Source organism: Ambystoma mexicanum, chromosome 11, assembly GCF_040938575.1.
Source record: "Ambystoma mexicanum isolate Mex_15411 chromosome 11, UKY_AmexF1_1, whole genome shotgun sequence".
Taxonomy (NCBI): Eukaryota; Metazoa; Chordata; class Amphibia; order Caudata; family Ambystomatidae; genus Ambystoma; species Ambystoma mexicanum.
In genome coordinates this window covers 453969576-453984446 of record NC_090934.1, presented here as the reverse complement: position 1 = coordinate 453984446, position 14871 = coordinate 453969576, and the positions used below count along the sequence as shown (strand labels likewise).

At 41.5% G+C, this 14871-nt stretch overlaps 1 protein-coding gene across 1 annotated transcript in view; it reads left to right on the top strand.

Annotated features, from left to right (window-relative positions):
* The window catches only part of LOC138503508 (astacin-like metalloendopeptidase), a 151002-nt gene that overhangs the window by 13015 nt on the left and 123116 nt on the right, over window positions 1-14871 (top strand). The window contains exon 3 of the mRNA XM_069623294.1: window positions 14191-14244. Coding sequence (XP_069479395.1) covers window positions 14191-14244 — 54 coding nt within the window. The remainder of the gene's footprint in view (window positions 1-14190; window positions 14245-14871) is intronic.

Here is a 14871-nt window from a genome sequence, read left to right as displayed (position 1 = left end):
CTTCCCCAGCTTGGGTTAGCAACCGTGAGAATGGTTTGCCGGACTTTATCACGTCCCCCAGTTCTATCTCAGTGACTCTGGTCTGCTGTAAATGAGTAGATTGGGTCCAGCTTCCCCCATCCCTTGGCTGCAGTTCACAGGACATATGTATGATTCAGGCCTTCAGGACAATACCCAACGGTGAGTCCTCTGCAGTGTGTGTTTACCTGTTGTTTCCCTTCCCTCATGCTGGTATCTACAAGGGCCCTCATGTCATTGCTATAAAAAGAGGAACCCTCTCTAGGCTGAATGCAGAGAGAGAGGGAGAGTGTGAGTGAGTGTAAAAGGGAAAGTGAGAGAGACAGATAATTACGGATCTGCGTGATTTTACCGTCCCGGAATGGTCCGCGTCGGAAATGTCCGCATGGGAAATGCACGCAACACAGAAATGTTTGTACATTTCCCACGCAGACATCCATTAAAATCACACAGATTCAAACTCACCCCCACACACTCCCCCACTCACACCCCCAACACACCCCACCACACCCCCACCCCCCTACTTACCTTCCCTTCAGACACACTGTGTCTCTGCAGTGCCCGTTCCCTTTCACTTCCGTGATCGGAAACCAGCACCGCAGGGTCCTTTTCTTTTCATTTTTTTTCTTCTTTTTTTAAAAACTTTGGGTGAGCTGCAGGGGTGTCGCCCGCAACACCCCACTCACTATACTATACAGTATTGTGGTTGGGAGATCCGGGGGACACCCCCCGCAGCCCCTGGCTTTTTTTTGTACTGGCCCCACCGAAACACATACCACGAGAAGTTTGAACTTTTGGTAGGTAGAACTTTTGGTGGTGTGTGTTTTAAGTCTTTTGGTGGGGTCCGTAATTTTTATTCGGACTTTTCGTCCGAAACCAATAATTACAGCCCCCAGAGTTCTGACGTTTTCTCCACCAGGTGTCTCTGCTTGCCCCCTTTATTCCCTCAGTTGGTAGGTGTGCCCCCCTGTCTGGAATTGAATCAGCACTTTCATTACATTCCCCCCTTCATTCGATCTTTTGATCGATACTTCCTTTCCCATCATTTCCCAACATTGTTCCTTGGGCATCCATAACCTAGTTACTCTGCTCATATGCTTCCTTCCTGTTTGTATCCTTCGAGTGTGTCTCCAATTATCGAACAATCCTGCCCATCTGAGGAGCAGGCTACCCAAAAAACACCATAATCTTCTATATTTGGTGGGGGTGCTATGAAAACCACATGTACTCCGTCCTCTCCCTCACTCATCCTGGGATGCTGTTCTTTAAGGTCATTACTTTCCTCGACACTGGCCAACCCAGACCACAACAAGCATCACAGCGAGCACTGAGACAGTTATTTTGAAAACAGTGCCCAGCCATCCCGGTACCAAGGCAAAAAGTGAGTCGAGCCAATTGTTTGGTGTGGTGTCATGCGTTTCTTTCACCATCTTTTCATGTAGGGTATGTATCTTCTCGACAGCTTCTTTGAGTGTTCCATTGACGGTATTGCTAGCAGGAATTGTGGTAAATCAGCTACTTTATATCTTGGGCAAACGCCATCTTCCATCGCAGTCATGAGGTCTAAAATAAATCGATTTTGCAGGGTCATTGGGCGCAGTGCTTGGAGCTCTTCTCGCACTGTGTTCAGTCCCTTTTCAGTTGCGTTACCCAACTGGAGCACTTCACACTGCGTGATCTGAATCCATTTGGTGTTGGTGGCCATTTTCACCCCAGGATGCAAAGGATACAAATACTTTACTGAAAAGTCGTAAATGCTGCAGGATTGTATTCAAGCTTTGTGTAAATTCATATGAGATGTAATTGATTTCTCTACTCCTCCTTATTATTTGCTTCGGCTGGTCTTTTTCCTCTGTCTGCTTCCTTTGCGTATTCTTCTCTCTCTGGGTTGAAAGTTCATTGAAAGGCAGAAAATCAGCCTGCGACATGACCAAGGCAGGACTATGGAGGGCCACGAGTGTGCAAATACCTCCCCAGTCTGGTGGCAACTGGGCAAATGCTTGGGACCCGCAGGCCCACCAGATACCCATTACCGCGGCTGTCCCTTTCTGCAAAGCCGAGATGCTCATCGTCTACTCGCAGCCAGCGTTCACCCCCAGCACAATTGTCCCTGTTGCTCTGAAACACAAAGGATGCTGTGTGAGTGGTTTTCTATATATTGGGCAGTGACTTTCATCTATCCATGTCAACACATGTATATTACCATCCCAAATCCCTTTGCATTCACTATTTATTTTCTTCACTACCCTCTCTTCATATCCCACAAGCCCTTCTGTGCAGCACTGCATCAGGGATCTGGTGTGGCATCACAGTATATTGTGTCCTGTTGAATTTTTATACTTTATCCTCTTGTGGGTGGTAGCCAACTGTTTTGCCCTCTCAGTACTCTTGGTGTGATATTCCAGTATCATATGCTTAGTAGCTTCTCCCTGGGTCATGCTTTCGAGCTGAATATAGTTATACATATAAACCTCTTCCCCTTGGTCTGTCCATTGCACTTCCACCGTGTGCCTCTGAAACAATCCTCTAGTTCTACACAGAGATAAGTACATCAGGGTTACATGTGAATATAACAAATTAAATTACAGAGAATGCTTTAATAACAAAAACCTTATAACAAAAATGTTTAATTTTTATTATTTCTTTTTTATTTTGGTGTCCCCCCAAACCCTCTGTTTCTCTATGCTTTTAAACCCACCCCATCCTCTCCCCACCCGTTTTAACAACTACCCCACCCCATTTACATTGTAAACAAACATTTGATCTTTTTCATTATTATTGTTTCTTTAAAAGTTATTTTCTGTTACCCAAAGACTTTTGATGCCAGAGTGGAATGACTGCTAACAGCTCAAAATTACTTTGGCAGTGTTGTGGATCAGTCAGACTCGGGAAAACAAAATTGGCTTTGCATTTAAAAAATGAAAACCAGAAAATTGAAAACAAACTACAATAAAATATTGCTCCTCTGACAATTTGCCTACCTAGGCCTGGGCCTAGTCGTCTTTGTTGTAAATACGTCTCTGGTTCGTTAACTAAAACTGCTGGTGCCTCAAAAAAGTGTTTGCCTTTTACCGCAGCCCCTTTACATCTGTAAACCTTCAACTGCACCAGATCAATGCATTTTTGTTGTTAACTTATGCGAGCCAGGCAGTTTTTTCTAGCCATAGACAAGAGGATTCCAAACATCGCTTTGAAGTGGGCCCTCGTGCAACTTCTGACAGCTCTACTTGTCTGTCACATTAAAATAAAGTTTGGCAGGTAGTTACTAGTCTTCAATTAGCGATATTGTGTCAAGATCCTGTAATCAATCATTCACTGATACCACTTACAAGTGTGATTGGGGCTAGGGAAGTTGGAAACTGAGGTGTCTTTCTGGGAGGGCTGAACCTGTGTACATTCAAACTGGAAATACTGGCTTGTGGGAGTGGGAAGAGGGAGAGGAGAAAATCTAAGCGGGAGAAACCAAAGCAGGAGGGTACTATGGTCCGGCTTTGTGCAAAGAAACCTGTAAAAATGCTAGGAGGTCAATTCAGATGCATTCCGGTGCATCCACGGGTATTTTAGAACTAGTACTTACATGCCACATGCACAAGATCACACATTGTACCGGTCGAGGCTACAGCATGGTTGTTTGATTAACTACATGCACATGGGTGTGACTGGAGCTTTGGGAGATCAATAAATATACACTTTGGCCAATCGTATCCTCATGCATATTTACAAATAAGGTGCAGTATTTGTCTCAGAATTGATCAGACACAAAGACACACACACACTCACATATGTCACATATGTCACAGAAAGACACACTTCTCAAGTATTAGTTGTTCATCCTATCACCAAAGACGTGCGTTTCACACTCCATCACTCCCAGCACAAGAAGTCTCGATGGGTATGCGGGACCGAACCAAACAGATTGACAACACAGATAGAAATAAATTGGAGTTGTGAGTGCCCAGAGTGCAAGGGCAAATGCGGCAGGAGATGCTGCAACATGGTATTCAGAGCTGGGAAGTCTTTTCATTGTTTCTACTAAGCTGGAGGCATGGCTCACCTTAAAAACTGTTAGACGCTTGGAGGGCAGCTGTGGCAGTTGGAAAAGAGTGCTCTGTGTGAGTAGTCGAACAATTATATACAGGTTTAATCATGCCGGCAACTCGTAAATTGTACCAATTGAGAAGCGCAGCAGTACTGGAAAGAAACACGTCACAGATATGAGCAGAAACTTTAAAAAACGTGTTCCTAGTAAACTGCATGCTAACTCATCTACTCAAGGAATAGTGACAGTGTTTGAGGAAAAACATGTGCAGAACAACTTACCGAATGGAACACAGTGAAATAGCAACATTTCTCAAACCAACGTTCTATCGACTCCAACAAACCTGGCTATTGATACATATGTTACGGTGCAATCGGTGGAGCAGTTTGCACCAATAACTGAGGACTCATTGATTTTGGCACCAGTAACCAGTTCATAATAATTTTAATCTAAACATGGGTCTAAGTTTGCAGCGTAATTCACTAAATGATTTTGTTCAGGTAAATAACCCTCGAAACATCAATGATGACCATACCTTGGGCAATATAATTAGTATTGCAGCCATGAGCGGGATGAATATGTCGAAATCTCTGGATCTCGAGCAAATAGGGGAAATCTTACATGCCTCCTCGCCTGCTTTTGATGACTCCTGCAGTTAATCAGTATCTTTAGAGGAAAATATACAATCCGATTTGGAGACACTAACTATTCTGAAAGCGCAATTCACTTTGTGCAACAACCTATACAAAGATCATCAGGTTCTAAAAATGGGCATAATCAAATAGGTAGTTGTAGTTCTGTCTGCACATACTGAGCATCAAGGTTTGCTTAATAATCGGCAGACATCAATGGGAGAGGATCCCAAAGTAGAACCAGGTGATCAGAGTAATGAGTTCATAGACATGATGAACACTCCCCCACAGATTGTTGATTTAGAGACTGAAATTAATGATGTTGGTGAAATTGCAGTAGCAGCTACCATACGATTGACTAAAGCCCATCGTCCAAACCATGGAGTTTACTTAAATAATGGCCAATCAAAACAATCTTGACTTAAGATGCACAGAGCATTAACTAGGAAAGAAAAAGCTTGTGCTTATGCGTCGGAATCTAACAGTATTCAGATGAGTTTAAAATACCAATTATTGCTGACGAATGGTGTGATTAAATCTAATTTGGTCAGTTTAGAAACTACTCATTGATTGGACTCATCAATATCTAAACCTATAAGCAATGTCCCGACAAAAAAGAATCAACCGGGAACACACGACAATTGGGTTAAACACACTAACTTGGAAGCTCCACTATTAAATGAACCTGCCCAGGAAAACCGGGTGGAGAGGGAGCAGGACATTGTGAAATTGACTTCCACATCTTTACCAGTCTATCATGGGAAATCAAAAACAAAGGGCTTGAAAGCTTAACTCAAAAATCAAGAAATTTGAAGATAGATAAAAGTTTAGTTTGTGACAAAATTAGACATATAGAACTGTATCCTACTGTGATGCTGGAAATGCCTAATGGGGGGATATGGCCTCCCGTCCTTGTCCTACCACTCCTCTGTGTGTGTTTCTCTATGATTTCCGCCACTGAGGTACAGCCTGGACCTCTGGCAGTGCAGCTCTTCCTTTTATCTTTTGGTGAACAACACCCATGGGATACCCTTATGGCAACCATGGGTGGCCATACACCCTCATACCTCCTATGTATGTGTTTTGGGCACCTGTGTGTTGCCTATAGAGCAGGGTATGGGCTGGTGGCAGCTACATGATGACTTGCCGATGGCTCTGAGTATCCTCCATTTTGGGACACCCAGGCCCTGCCATAGGAATCAATAGATTCCTACGCAAAGGCAAGATGGCTACTGTAGCCTCTTGGTTTCTATTGCCTGTTACCTTGTTTCCTAAAGTCTTAGGAAGCCCTGACACGGTCCCTTCCACCTGAATGGCTGTTGGGTTGAAACACCATATATGTTTCTGTTTATTTTCCTCCTAATTGGCTGTTGGGTGGAAATCCCATATATGGCTCTGGGGTGACTCCTGTCAGTCTGACTGGAGCATTCCCAGGAGCTTTGTGTTGTGGGTACACCCTAGTGTTGGGACCTGAATGAATGAAGTCTGAAGTGAACTCACATTCTCTGTTCTGGGTGTCTGGTTTCTGTGTGTGTGACACAATGAACGAGACAGCCCTGACTGAAACGGACATGAATACGGTGTAGTGTGCTGAAAGACTGGCTACTTGTCCCAATCCATATTCTTTGTTATGGGTGTCTGGGTGGAGTGAATGGCCTGAATGCCTATGAGCCTGATTGGCTGCCTGCCTGAATGCCTTTCTGCATGATTGGATGACTGAACTTGACTCCGCCTGTGTGAACGGGGAACATATGTGTATATCTGGGACCTCTCACTTACCAATTTGTTCAGAAGCTGATCTTGAAGTTTTTCAGAAGCTGAAGTCAAAGCTGAAGCAAGAAACAGCTGTTCCTTGAAGCCCAGCTGGATGAGAAGTCAGCTGATGCATTTTCTTCACGTAATCCAAAAGCTGCTGTGTTCTTCCAAGGACTGATCTAGAGAGGACTTGCAAAGGAGACCTTTCACCGAGCTACGAGGGACCATCTTGCACCTGCTACTCTTCATCAGAAGTACCCTGACAGCCAGTCCTGTGTGTCTTTTGTCTGGAGAAGGGGTCTTTGTGCGTGCTGAAGATGAGTGACCGGACAACTCGGGTCAAAGAAGTCCATTGGTGTCACCCAGGGTCCGGAGGTGCGTTTATGACTACTGAAAGCTGATTCTGTCTACCGCCCAGAAGATGGGGTACTCTGGCATACTGCTGCTGGTTTACCTGGAGCTGTGAAAGTTCCAAACTGCCTAAGAACATTTCAAGGGACATCCTTTACATCAATACTGCCCATATTTTCCCACCGGTGAGTGTCTAGAGTGGCTGAATAAAGAGGAAGGTCTCTCAGTGGGTTTCTCACCACCATAAGCTTAACAAATATGTCCAGAGGATCTTGGTGAGGGTCTGTGGTCCACTACAGTGGTCAAGTCCAGGTTTCCAGAAGCCGTCCACAGGTCCATGCTGCGGCTGCAGCACCAAAGAACTGAAAGTCGAAAAACCATGATATTCCAAAACCTGACACCAAAAGTGACCTAAAGGTCCCAGGGTTCTTACTCTAATCTGCCAAGCCTTTAAGGCGCCCACAGCAAGTTCATCTTCACAGGACAAAAATTCTACAGTCGGAGAAATCGTCGACCAAAGGAGATCACCGCAAAGAGTAAAACGGCTGCACTTCAGAAAGACTTTGGTTCAATTTTTCTTCTTGGACTCAGCTTCCTAGTGGCTCCTTCTTCCAAGGGGGGTCCATCCTCGGAGTGAATCATTGAGTGACACCGGGAAACTCTGCAACTTTGCCTGCCAAGGCACCAAAGGTACTGTGACGTGGAAGAGCATCTTCTAGCCTCAGGAGTAGTCCAGGGGTCCCAGATTCATCTTGGATCCTGTTCTCCTGTGGCCTCTTAGGTACCTTGGGGAGGTAGAACCTTTTAAAGAAAGCAGAAAGTCATTGAGCATTATTGGACGTGGCTGTAAATGACAAGCTAAGTTACTCCCTAACTTTTCCATTACAGGTTGCCCAGGTGGGGGCGGGGGTTCTTCACACAGAATTATATATCTCATGTGTATCTCATTGAAAGAAAGCATTCTGCCACTGTTCACAACTAATCTGACTTTCTTCCCTATTCTATGCTGATACACCTCACTTAAGAATTCACATGAATATTTCAAACTGTCTGCAGTTAGTGCATCTATTACTGAATGCATGTATTGTGTGGTACCACATAGAATGTATATTTTCCATTCATTGAATAAGTATTTCCAAGTACAAAGTGTTATCTAAATAAATATATATATATATATATATATATATATATATATATATATATATATATATATATATATACATATATATACATATATAATATTTTTTATAAGAAGCTGTGTTATCACCTAACATAGTGTGTGGACATTCCTTTGTGGGGGCTTTGGGGATTCACTGTAATTAAGAAATAGCCTGCATCACCTCCTGAAAGCCTTAGCTTGGCTTCTCGTCCATTGCTTCCAAATTGAGAGCACTGGCAGGGGTGTTCTGTGCCTTTAACCTACCATATAGAAAGCAGAAATACAGATTCCCCCTCCCATCTTTACACCTGCTGACACTAGTCTTTTTATTAATCGCAAGAGAATATTAGAAATACTGCACTGTATACCACTGTATACCACAATTGCATCTTATTTTGTCAAAGGATTTCGAACTTGACTTACTTCAGGGTTTATCTGAGGAACATTGGTGGATTGTCCAATTTGCCTCACCCTTAGTATTAGACCTTGTATACTTAGATAATTGTGAATTCCTGAGACAGGTATTAGGTAAACAAGAACATAATATCTTTCAGGCAAATAAGGCTCCCAAGGGTGCACAGGACAATCACGCCTTAAAAGAATTTAAAACCATTATTGGCAATTGGCAACGGCACTGGGAAAATACATTGACCCTGGCCGCAAAGTAATGAAATCAGCCGGAGGGCAAAGAGAATTACATGGACTGACCAGTAAATGATGGTGCAGTGAGGTTATCTATAGTCATGTGAAATTCTAGGGGATTTCATTAATTTATTAATAACCCTATTGCCCTCAGAATATTGATAGAGGCCAATGTATTTGTAATGCAAGAAAACTGGCTCACCATTAAATATAGTCTGGCTGTCTATCAGGTTGTCCTGAGATTGGCGAGATATAGAGTGGTTGGTAGACCTTCGGGAGGATTATTTAAAGAAGCTAGCTCTTCATTAGGCATGGTGGAATATGTGCCAAATGATGCCATTTGTAACAGACTGGCCACAATCTTAACAATCCAATTGGGAGGCAGGTCACAAGAACTGCTCATAATTACAATCTATGACCCACCTCCCACCCCAGAGGCCTAGAAACTGTTCCTGCTGTTCAATATGTGGAATTTCTGACTAATCAATGACTACTGTGTAATCCCTTATGGCTATATATCGTCATGGGGGATTTAAACTTCCAAAGATATCCACCCAGACTGGTGAATATGGACAACGATGACTGCCTTAAAATTCGAAAAAAATTGCTATTGTGTTAATGCATTAGAGTTTGAAGCAGAAGGTAACACAGGAATTGTTAAGTTGAATGATTGGGAGGCTATTATATCCAGCCAGGATCTTATGTAATTGTATCCAGAAGTTAAGATTGATCACCCTCTCCCTTTTACTTGAACAAATAGTATCCTTGAATCCTTGATAGATTATATATTAATTCCGAGCCAGCTATTTAATAATATTGGAAAATCTGAGCTTGACCATAACACATGTACTGACCATGGCACTATCACACTTATGATTCAATCCACCAACAATAGGGTGGGGGGTTATTTGGCAGGGAACTTTTCAGTCAATGCCGCTACTAACAGGTTAACTTGGATGGAGAAAAAGGTGCTAATGATAAATGAGGCTGCCATGATTACATTTGTAAATATTGAAAGTAATGATGATTTTATTCTTGGAGTATATTATGAACAGATGGATATTATACTTGACACTATGGCTAAGAATGCTACTAAAAATATGTTGATGCTCCGAGCACTGGAAGAATATTGATGTAGTCATAGCACATATGAAGAGACAATTTAGATCTAATGTATGAAATATTTCCCCAAATAGAGATTGATAAAGAAACACAAGCAATTATTTAATTAAGAACCGCCTACAAAAATAAACTCCAGCAACAGGAAAACTCTATAACCACCGCCCAATGGCAAATGATATATAATGCTATGCACTGCTTCAATGTAACAATGATTTTGGTCTATGTATAAGCAACATACCTCTCAGTTAATTGTTAAAAAAGAAATTGAGCCTCTTTCAGCAGATTGTTGGTTGAAATATACCAAAATGATGTATGCAAGAGATTGTTTGAATAGATAAATGGTGCTGAAAGTATAATGGGGAGGGATTCAACATTTCCATTGAAGATATCGTGGAAGTAATTCTAAAATTAAGATATTTGAGAGCTGCTGCATCCTACAAAATTGCTGATATAGTACTCAAAAGAAATCCTCTAGCATGGGCTGTAATTATTGAAACCTTTTTTAAACAGATAATTAAAACAGGTGAAATTCCTCATAGCTGCTGGAGATTGATTCTGGTTCCAATACATAAAAAAGGCCCATGTGAACTTCCAGATAACTATAGGTTGCCCGCCATGATTGATTCACTGGCTAAAATATTTTGCCATTTCTTATTAAATAGAATTATCAATTGGTTAAAAGGAAACAAAAAAGGAAACAGGATCCAGAAAAAACAAAAACAGGATTCAGGTACACATTGGCTAATTTATGTTGTTTAAGCTATTTAATATGCTCCACCTAATACCACAAGATGGAAGCTTTATATATTTGCTCAATGATTACTCCAAATCTGTTTATATTGTGAATAGGCAAAGGTTGTGGAGTAAGTTACACTGATGGGGGTTACATTCAGTCACTTTGCACTTTATCAAGGCACTGTATCTTCCCAAGCGAGAATGACTATGGAAGGTGAGTTGAGTGAACTCATTCATACTAATTACAGCTTGAAGCAGGGGTGCACTGTGGCCTCTGTACTGTTTAGCATATATATAGCAGACTTAGAAGATGCTTTGAGTAACTGCAAGAATAATCCTCCAAAGATGAGGTGGAAAACTATAGGATGGCTATCCTATGCCGACAATAAGGTCATTTCTGACCATACACTGATTGGGTTCAAATATAGTTTGACCTCCCCTTATCAGTATTCCAGAAGTACTGATCTTTGTCTGAATCTGGAAAAAACAAAGATTGTGGTGCTCAATGGCAAAAAGAATAAATACAAAAAGTATACATGGAAACTAGAAGACAAGACTATTGAAATAGTTAAGAATTACACGTATTTGAGGATTTCCGATTTTTGACACCTTAGATATGAAACTTTTAGCTAATGGTGTTAAAAATAAGGTAAACAGGAAGTTTAATGCCATTCCAGCTTTTATATCAGACAGTGGTGGGTATTCAATGGAAGGGTTGATTAAAATCTATAATGCTGCAATAATCCTGTGCACCCTAAGTGGGCTAGAAATATTGACAGATAGGGAAATTAACTGGTTAAAGATTGAAGAAAAAATATTGGGAGGTATATTGGGATTGTCACCATCTACCCCTATTGAAGCTATATGTCTCGAGCTGGGCTTTACCACCGTTATCACTCGATGGAAAACTCGCTGCAGCCTCTGTTATTTCAGATGATGGATCAAAGTAAGTGCCATGGATCAATTTATTACAAATTAGACCTGATTCTTTCCCTGGAGAATAGTAATAAAGTAATGTCTTGCTGGATGCAAGATATTAGGACATTTCATTCTGATATCGGACTTATTGCTCCAACAAGGTTTTACTTTTAGAGTTTTGTTTAAATATTTTATATCACATTCGGAATATATACCTAACAAAAAAAAGAAAAAAGAAAAGAAAAAAGTTGGACTCTGGACTTGGCTGGGATGAGGGAAAGGGAGGGGAAAGTGGCGGGGCTAAGGGCAGTTCGGCTACACAAATATTACCTCCATATGCCAAGTGCATCCTCAAATGCCCCAGTAGGTCCATGGAGACTGCGCCTGGGTGGTAACAGTGCGCGGTGCAAATCAACATAACATAACATATGGCTGGTATAATCACCAAGCATATATGTGCCCTCCTGTGCACGTGCTGTTATAATATGACATGTGTAGCCTCAAACAAAAAAAAAACAACAATGCCATCATTTGCACTTTCAAAATGTTTAAATAATTATGATGCTTCTGCACGGGGAGAAGTTCTAGACAGAGATTAAGCCATTTTAAAACATTTTTTGAAGGACCTTCCATGCCCCTTTACACATTGTTATTTTTCTATATTTAACGGGGCTGTGACAACGCATAAAGCAAAATGAAACAAGCATTGGAAAGCCAACAGTTTGGGATTATGGTGCAGGTATGGAAACTGCATTTCTTAGGCACTAAGATAATGGTACTACCTGGTCATTAGATCGTAACAGCTGGAAAAGTGAGTGATTACCTGGGCGTATGATTGCATTACTTGGCAAATGTCTAATTCATCAAGCAAAAATGATTGCATTTGTGGTTGCCTGTTTTTAACACGACTTCAGTGCATGGATGAGAATGAAATCAAGTGGCTAAAAGCGCACTTAGAATAAAGGCATTTCTAGTGCACCAGTAGCCACCTACAGCTGCAATTAAGCAATTAACTCTCAACAGACTGTTTACAAATAACGGTGACATGCTAATGTGTGTTGTTACTGCTTGATAAAGCAAACTCAAAGAGATTGCAGGGGATGTGTTTTGGGAGGGGCTCATAGTGGGGGGAATGGCTATAGGGATTTGCATGACCATGGGTAGTCATAGGTGGTTAAATGTCCAAACAACAGCAACAAGCTGTGTGTCCCTCCTAATATGCCATCTCTACCTTACCGTTACCCCAATGCATTAGTGTCAGATTGTAGGTGACGCATGAGTGCCTCATAATATACTGTTTCCTCATTCTCATAGAAATAGCCGAATAACTGTTGCTACTAATATGAGCAAAATATGTAATAAATGCTATGAAGGCCCTTGCAGGTTTAAGACATCGTTTTTACATTTTTTTGAAAGACCTTTCCTTTTCCTTTATGCAACAAGAACTTAGAAAAAAAAGTCACAAAAAACACTTGTTCCTTTATTTGTACTTGCACAAACAGCATTTCAAATACATGTTTATTATCACTCAAATAATTATTCTGAAAAAATTGGATCTAGTGACTGTGCTATTGCTCATATTTTAACAGCATGTAAATTAACCAGCTTTGTCCTTCTTGGCAGATGAATACATTACAATGATCATTTAATTTCTAAAAATGTTATTAGTTTTAAAAACAGCTGTAAAAACCTTGCTAGAAGCTTTATTTTAATCTTTGAATGCTATTGAATCATTGGAAGTGGGTTAAGAACTTGCAGCACAAATCTAGCTGCAGGTTTCACATAAATCACTGCAACTGGCACATTAACCCACCAAGCAGACATTCCAAAATGAAGTCACATGGCTAAAATGTCTCTGACAGTTTTATAAAGCGCACACCAATAATTTGCCATTTTTAGAGGTATAGCCAGTTACACTGACTTATGACTGATTTTTCCAGTTCCTTCTAGCCTTTTGTAGAAACTGGCCTGTTATTAAATATCCTCATTTTATCTTTGTTATGGAACTTGTTAGGCATATGATAGAGCAATATTATCAACATCTCACTCCCTTACACAACAGTGAAGATTAAAGTTTCCCAATGAAATGCATATTCACAAGTAGCAGACTTGAAGTTGGATGCAGGCATTGAAACCATGAATGCTGGTAAAATAGCTCAGCAGGTTCAGTGCTCAATGCTGCGATCTGTGTGTGAACTGCAGGTTTGAAGCCCTGAAAGGCCAACCCAGCCTTTCATGATTCTGAGATCGATACGAGTACCAACTTCAGATGGACGATATTGTATGTGAATATGTTCTGTGTAAAGCGCTTTGGTGAAAGCAGAATAATAAATAACCCACTTCCTAGCTAGCAACTTATAAACTGTAAAGTATAATGGTGTAACTCTCACTTGATTAGCTTTATAGATCTGCAGAGAGGGGACTACATTCCAAGAAAGCCTAAAGCATTGAGAAGTGTTCCCATGACGTGGCAGACACCTATTACCGGCTGTTCATTAAACTTCATTTTGCATTCCGGGACTTGTAGATTCGCTTTTCGTAAATGTTTGTACCACAAATCAAATGCAACTTGGTATTGGACTGAAAGCAAACACTGTCCACTTGTCAGCTTCTTTCCCTACACTGCCTCCTTAATCTATATGGTACTTGTGAAGCAGAAATGTATGGGTCAGTGGGCTTTGTGTAGGGTCGTCGCGATAGGGTTAACAGTTACTCATTCCCGTGCCAATGATTACCAAGCTCGGCGTCCCCCAGGTGCGCTAAACCCATCTCTCCGGAGTAACTGTGTCATCAATTTAACCCCGTGTTTACTCTTTCAGGCGCTTGGAATGAAACCGAGGACTTCTTTGCTGCAACTGCAGCAGTGGACACAGGTGAGGAGGGTGGTCAAAACTCCAGTGCCATCCAGAGAAGACGTTATTTTCTGTGATGTCATTACATATGGAAATTGGGGGGACACCCTTCTTTTGACGGCCTGGCCCTGAAAGGCTGTGAAGAAAACGAAGCTGCAACCAGCGATATTTCGTCAAGGTCCTGTGATCAATCATTCACTGATACCACCTAAAAGTCCTGTGATCAGAGACACAGGGCGGGAAGCAGAGGGGGGCTTTCTGACAGTGCTTCCCAAAAATAAAGAGGGCACCAGGTCTGTTATATATTATGCTGTGGACCTGATTTATGAAGTCTTTCTCAATGGGATTTCAGGTTTGCAAATCAGCCCTTGGTGTCACTTTATGTGAGCATTTGTAATGAGCAAACCTAACCAATAGGCAAATAGATTATTAGGAGATCAGTTACATGCATTCAAAGTAGCTGGTGTTTGGTCAGGTTCTAAGACCGATGTTGATGAGGAAAGGGAGAGGGGTGAAAGTGTAAGCTGTAAAGAGGGGGAAACCAAGACGGGAGGGGACACTGCTCTTATTATGTGCAAAGAAAATTGTACAAATGCTGGACTCAGGGTTCTGTGGTGTTTTTCCGATCTATTGCCCTTACTTTGGCTC